General features: G+C 46.3%; 1 protein-coding gene across 2 annotated transcripts in view; it reads right to left on the bottom strand.

The window, feature by feature from the left end:
* The window catches only part of Sh2d4b (SH2 domain containing 4B), a 59,124-nt gene that overhangs the window by 16,569 nt on the left and 35,584 nt on the right, over window positions 1-6,971 (bottom strand). The window contains exons 5-6 of one of the 2 annotated variants that reach the window (XM_013346827.1): window positions 4,224-4,428; window positions 1,463-1,599 (exon numbers count right to left, since the gene is read on the bottom strand). In XM_013346827.1, coding sequence (XP_013202281.1) covers window positions 1,463-1,599; window positions 4,224-4,428 — 342 coding nt within the window. Of the gene's footprint in view, window positions 1-1,462; window positions 1,600-4,211; window positions 4,429-6,971 lie in introns of both variants that reach the window. The other variant, XM_026779906.1, reaches the window with a different exon arrangement.

Here is a 6,971-nt window from a genome sequence, read left to right as displayed (position 1 = left end):
ACACACACACACACACACACACACACACACACACACACACACACACACACGTCTTAGGAGCCAAAATTGGGCTGCTGATGCTCTGGTTTTCCCCAAACGTGCAATATATTAAAGTAACCACTGTTAGCTATCACCATCCATTCATAAAAGATGGGGCATTTTAACACTAAAAGTGAAAAGGAACATAATGCTAGAATATAACTATAGGCCTTCTAAGGCAGTTGGCCATGCTCCATATATGAGCCATTTCTTTCATTCTGTCACAGAATGAAAACTTGGTCACTAAATAGTTCTGTTCCGTGTGTTAACAATGTCCCTACATGCTTTATGGTGGAAAGTGTCAGCAGAACATGAAGTCAATTACACAAATCTAGGTTCTATTTGTTCTGTGACAACATAGAGCTTACTCTTTTCTCCATTGAAATAGAAAGTAAAACTAAACTCCCTTTTCCCCAGCTAGAAGTCTGAAGGCAGCACGGGTGGACAGTAGCTCTATGGGAGTCACTGCGGAGCATGTACCGGCAGCGTCTCCATCAATATGCAAATGGCATGGGCTTCATTAGGTTGAACAAACTGACCATTCTTGAAAGGATTATTCAAGAGAGTCTACCCAGTGAAAGAGACCATGCCAGTCTTTGTACATAAAAATAAAAATTAAAAAGCACTAAGACCTTTCCAAAAAGAGATGAATTTGATCACTTCAACTTACCTTCTCCACCGGCTCCCAAGAGCTCCTCTGAACAACCAGCACAGACACCAAACCCCAGCTTCTCTTTAGCAAGTCTCTGGTGAAGCCACGGTTCTGTGTGCTGTGCTACTTGAAGCCACTGTGTATTCAGATCAAATTGAAGCTATGGTCCTTGGGATTCATTCTTGGGGCTAACTGCACACATCACCTAATATCTTTTGCAAACTCCCTCCTGTCTTCGAGCCTCTGTTCCTCCTCTGTAATGAAGGAACTGGAAGATTTCTAAAGAGCCTCCTGGTCTAATGCATCTGAATGATGCTGAACTCTTCATTCATCAATCTATAATCTAACCAAAAAAGGATTCTTTTCAGAGCCAGTAGCCTGCTGTGGCTATGGCTAAGAACAGAGTTGCAGAATCAAGTAGAACCAAGATGTTGACCCTGCTCACCAGTAGCCTGGGACCCCGGCAGCTTACTGTCTTATGAGTACAAGGACAGAACCTTGTGGGTGACTTGACAGCCAAGGAGACTAAATGATGCCAGCAGTGGATGGGACTCAAGTTCACAACTTCCCAGAAGGCAGTGGGGATGCATTTCTAGAATCCCAGTGATCCTGGACTCTAGGACTCTTGTCAAAAGTGTTGGGGCAGAATTGAGGCAGCATGGACCCCAAAGTCCTCCACATCACTCATTACAGCCATCCAAGACTCCTTCCATCTGAGAAAGAGTTGGACATGCGAACATCACCCTCCATGGTGCCTAGAAAGTGTAATACCATGAAACCAGGGAGCGATGGACTTGGTGTTCCTCTCAAAGCCAGCTCTGCGAGGCAGCTGTTCCTCCTTGAACCAGCGCACGATGACTTCTCTGGAGAGTGGACGCAGAGGACGCTCCCAGGTCCTGATGGGAAGAAAGAGAGTAAGGGAGGGGACGAATCACAGGAGTGGAAGAGAATAAAGAACAGGGAGAGGGAAAAGAAAAGGAAGGAGTTGAGTAGGAAGAGATGGCTTGGCAGGTGGGGACACTTGCTACCAAGTCACACCGTGAGTTTGATCCCAGGGACCCATGTGCAGAGAATTAACTCTTACAGGTTGTTCTCTGACCTTCACATGCATGATCTATTATGTTTATGTAAACATGTATGGATGCACAGTAAATAAATAAGTTTTAAGAGCAAAGAAGGGGAGTCAGTTCTGACTATTCTCCCAACTTTGGAAAACACACAGGAGCTTTATCTCATAAATAGTAAGCATTTCAGCACCCTAGAAAATTCCACCTCCAAAAATCAAACGATAAGTGACAAACTGAGAAAAAGATTTTGCCATAATTTTTCCCTAAATTGGGGAGCTTCTAGAGACAGGTAAAGGGGGCACAGATCACACAGCAAAGGGGTGGACTGGACAACAGAAGAGAAGGAAATACCGTGGCCCTTCAACATATGTGAAATGCTTAGTCTGGCCCATAGTCATGTGTGAGTATTTAAACTTACTCCAAGACATATTTCCTTACACGAAACAAGGTTGGCGACACCGTGGGCCAGGCTAAAGGATGTGAAAGATTCAAACATGGGTCACAGCCCTGTGCAGGGCCAGTGGATTTCAAAAGCACACCGCCTTTGAACAATGACCCTACTTGGGAGGATATCTTGGCAGATTATAGTTTCCCATTATAAAATTAACTTCCACAAGATTATACACGCAGGGTCTGGCTGGTGACTGCAGAAGATTTGAAATAGCAATGCCCACTGACAGAGTCTCTGTTAACCAATAGCAAATCCACACAGCAGAACACAGGCAGCTTTTCTGGTGGTGTATGTTTGTTTGCTTTTTGTTTTGTTTTTTAATGTTGGCAAGAACTCAAAGAAGCCCAGGCCTTAGGGTAGGGTAAGGTAAGAAGCGAACAACAATAAATGTCTACAAAGGTGTTGTGAGGAGACGGTACACCAGGAAGGAATCAGAGTTCTCTGTGAACACTATCCCTTCTCAGGCCTTCTAGCACATCATGAGGAAATAAGGGGGAAGGCAGAAAGGGAAAGGGGAGTGGTGAAGCCAGAGGCAGCTCTTGCTAGACTCTAGGGAAGAGGAGTGGGGGGTCATGAACAACCCCAGACTCAAATCAGTACAACATTGGATAAACCACACTACCTGGGGGTAAACTGACTCTTGAACAATCCCTGGAAATGAGGGAGCCACAGGTGCTCAATCCCATAGCTCCCCTCCCCAGGGAAGAAAACTGTGCTGTAAGGATTGCTGAGGGGTCTTGAGATAAGAGCCAATCTCAGGGTCAGTCCAGACTGACAGCCAGAACATGAACATGCAGAGGCTTCAGGTAACCTTGTGTCTTTGACTTGCCAATCATAGGTTGTCACTTAAATGTCCTTGGCAAACAACCCGTCTACGGACACAAATGTGCACAAGGGCCTCTCAGTGCGCCCACAGTAATCTGCAAACCTGCTGTTCAAACAAGGAGCAAACCAGCTCCATTCAGAATTAGAAAAGGCTGTAGCCCTGCTTTCCAGCTACTGGGCTACATTTATCCCATCTTAGACCTTTTGGTGCAAGGTTTTGACCAAGACCAAGGAATCTAAAACTATGAAAACAGTTGAGGTACTTGCATATACAGATTATGAGGGGAATAGGATGTATACTTTTCTTCAGATTATCAAAGATTATAAGATTCCTTAACCACTGAAAGGCTAACCCCAGAACAGCAAAGTTGTTAGAAAGGTCCCACCCTATTTCTGTGTTCCGCCCCATTACATAGATTGGAACGGTAAGGCCCAGGGAGGGCAAATGATCAACAAATAAGAAACAGAGCCTGGCTCTTCCGGTCGCAGGTGCTTCGGGAACCATCGATTACCATCCAGCCACGGCCAAGTCCAAGAACCACACCACACACAACCAGTCCCGGAAATGACACAGAAACGGCATCAAGAAACCCCGGTCACAAAGATACGAATCTCTCAAGGGGGTTGACCCCAAGTTCCTGAGGAACATGCGCTTTGCCAAGAAGCACAACAAGAAAGGCCTGAAGAAGATGCAGGCAAATAATACAAAGGCCATGAGTGCATGTGCAGAGGCCATCAAGACCCAGGTGAAGCCCCAGGTGATGAAGCCCAAGGTGCCAAAGGGCCCCACCCGCAAACTCACCCGTCTGGCTTTAATTGCTCACCCCAAGCTTGGGAAGCGGATTAGAAGCTACATGGCCAGGGGTCTTAGGCTCCAAAAAACAAAGCCCAAGGTTCAAGCCAAGGCAGAGGCCTCAGGTGCAGCTCAGGCTCCCAAAAGTGCCCAGGCCCCTGTGAAGGCCCCATAAAAAGGTCGCAGTCTGCCAGTGTGTGAAGACAGATGGACTGGTGTGAACACCTACACAGTATTTGCAGATGTTCAGGACCTTATGCTGTTTTTACAAATAAACTTGAGGCAAGTTCTGTTGAAAAAAAAAAAAATAAGAAAGAAAGAAACAGAGCCTGGACCGGAACGCATGGAGCTTGCATCATGGGTCCATGGCCCATCCTAACACACCTGTCAGCTCCTGTAAGGGGTGTTGATTGACTGGTGCATGGAAGTTGATGGCAGAGTCTTGCCTCCTGCTCATGGTTCTGGCCAAGTTCTTGGAACATGGTGCTTAGGCCCGCGACTGTGCCCTTCTGGATGGCTCGGAGTGAGTGGCGCCTGTACTCATCCCGGGCTCGCTGGGCACGGCGACTCCTCTCTTCATCAGCTGCCTTGGATCTGCGCACTGGAAAAGAGAACAGTATGGCTGGCCTTGATCCACAGCCCAAGTTGTACACTGGGAAGACACAGACAGCGCAGTACACAACTTACTTGGAATTCCACCATTTCCTGGGAGCTGACCACTCACAACACCATAGACTACAGGAGGCTTGGCTTCTGAAGGAATGGCAAAGCATGCCCAGCCCCAAAATTGTGGGGGTACAAGGGTCTTTTTATAACTGACACTCCATGGGCTATAAAACGCCAAGGCACTATTCTCTCTCCAGCATTCTGCTTTCCACGTCCCTCAATGGGGCTTTAACATAGCCAAGTAGGCTTGAGAAAGCTACTGTGCTGTGTGTATGTGTGTCTATGTATATATGTGTGTGTGTATGACTGTGTGTTTCTGTGTATCTTTGCATGTGTGTATGTGTATGTTTGTGTGTGTATGTATCTGTATATGTGTGTATGCATGTCTCTCTGTGTCTGTGCACATCTGTGTATATATGTATGTATGTATGCATGTATTTGTGTGTTTATTGTGTGTGTTTGTGTGTATGTGCATGTCCATCTGTATGTGTGTCTCTGTGTCTGTGTATGTGTGCATTCATGTCTGTGTGTGTATGTGTGAAAGTGTGTGTGTGTGTGTGTGTGTGTGTGTCTCCTAAAACTCATAAATACATCTGGGGTTAAGAAAATGAAGTGTGACTCTCTGCTCCTCTCTGTTTCTGAGACAGCCTCATCTTATGGTGCAGGGCCAGCCTTGCTCCCGAGACAGGATGGTGAAGTTCAGAGTGAACAGATAGGGCCTTACTGGGCTCCTGGTTACCAAGGCTGCCTTTATGTCTGGAAAAATGGATAATTTTGCCATCAATGACCCCTTCATTGACCTTAACTACATGGTCTACATATTCTAATATGACTCTACCCATGGCAAGTTCAATGGCACACGCAAGGCGAAGAATGGGAAATTTGACATCAACGGGAAGTCCATCCATCACCTTCTTCCAAGAGTGGAATCCCGCCAACATCAAATGTGGTGCTGCCAGTGCTAAGTAGTTTGTAAAGTTTACTGGAATCTTCACCACCATGGAGAAGGATAGGGACCAATTGAAGGATGGAGCCAAAACAGTCATCATCTCCTCCCCTTCTGCTGATGCCCCCATGATTGTGATGTGTGAACCATGAGAAGCATGACAATTTTCTCAAGATTGTCAGCAATGCTTCCTGCCACCAACTGCTTAGCCACCTTGGCCAAGGCCATCCATGACATTTTTGTCATTATGGACAAACATCACTGCCAACCAGAAGACTAGATGACCTTTATGGGATGCTGTGCCTTTTGGGGGCTACCCAAGACATCATCTCTGCAAGACTCACAAAAGGGTATCCTGGGCTACGATGAGGACAAGGTTGTCTCCTGTGACTTTAACAGTGATGCCCACTTTTCCACATTGATGCTGGGGCTGGCATTGCTCTCAGTGACAACCTTTAAAGCTCATTTCGTGGTATGACAACAAATTCAGCTACAGCAACAGGGTGGTGGACCTCATGGCCTACATGGGCTTCAAGGAGGAGGAATCCCTGGACAACCCACCCCAGAAAGGACATGAGAGCAAGAGAGAGGCTCTCACCTGCTGAGCAGCCCCTGTCCCAACTCAGCCCCCTTACAGTTTCCATCACAGACCCCCAAAATAACAGGAGGGACTTAGGGAGCCCTATTCTCTTGAATACCATCAATAAAGTTTATTGTACCCACAAACATAAGAAAAGAAAAGAAAGAAAAAGAAAGGAAAGGAAAAGAAAAGAAAAAAGGCAAGACAAGACAAGACTGAACAAAGCCAACTTAAGTCAAGGGCTTCTGCCAAAATTGGTCATCCTGGAGTCTGGCTGCTTCTTTTCAGACCTCTACCTGCCTCTAAAATCCAAGCATTCTCACTAGAGAGCTCTGGAAACTGGTCCTGGAGTTCAAATTGTGAAAGAGTAATGGTTACACTGGCCCTGGCAGACCACCTCCCTCTCCAGGAATTAAAATCTTACTTCATCCATGCATATCCAGCTCCTACAGCGTTCTAGAAACTGCACTTTGTCAGTATTTGGAGGGTACAGGTAAGTTGCTCTGCTCCTCAAAGACGGTTTTGCCTCCACAGGTGATCAGGAGTCTTTTTGGAGAATGTGGCATCTTCAGGTCCAAAGCACATTGCCTACACCTACAGAAGCATTTAAAGAGCAGTGCCATGCACAGAAGATCTCCTGCATTTTGAGCTCCACAGGGTCAGGTTTTTTGACCTTTTATCACTCTGACCAAGCTGGAGAAAGGCCAGATAAATATCACCAATATTAATGAAAAAGGTCACGAATGTCCTTAGAAGAAGAAAAGAAGGGGGAAGAAGAAAGAGGAGGAGGAGAAGAAGAAAGGAGCAGCAGCAGCAGCAATAATAAATTACTGTGAGAGTTCCGGGTCCACAGTGTCCATAATGTACAGGAACCAGGTCTGTCAAAGGAGAATAAGCCTGCAACTGTGCTGTGGAGGGATCTGTTTCCACCGGAACTGTGCTGTGGAGGGGG

Source organism: Microtus ochrogaster, chromosome 6, assembly GCF_000317375.1.
Source record: "Microtus ochrogaster isolate Prairie Vole_2 chromosome 6, MicOch1.0, whole genome shotgun sequence".
Taxonomy (NCBI): domain Eukaryota; kingdom Metazoa; phylum Chordata; class Mammalia; order Rodentia; family Cricetidae; genus Microtus; species Microtus ochrogaster.
This window is presented reverse-complemented; position numbering and strand designations above follow the sequence as displayed.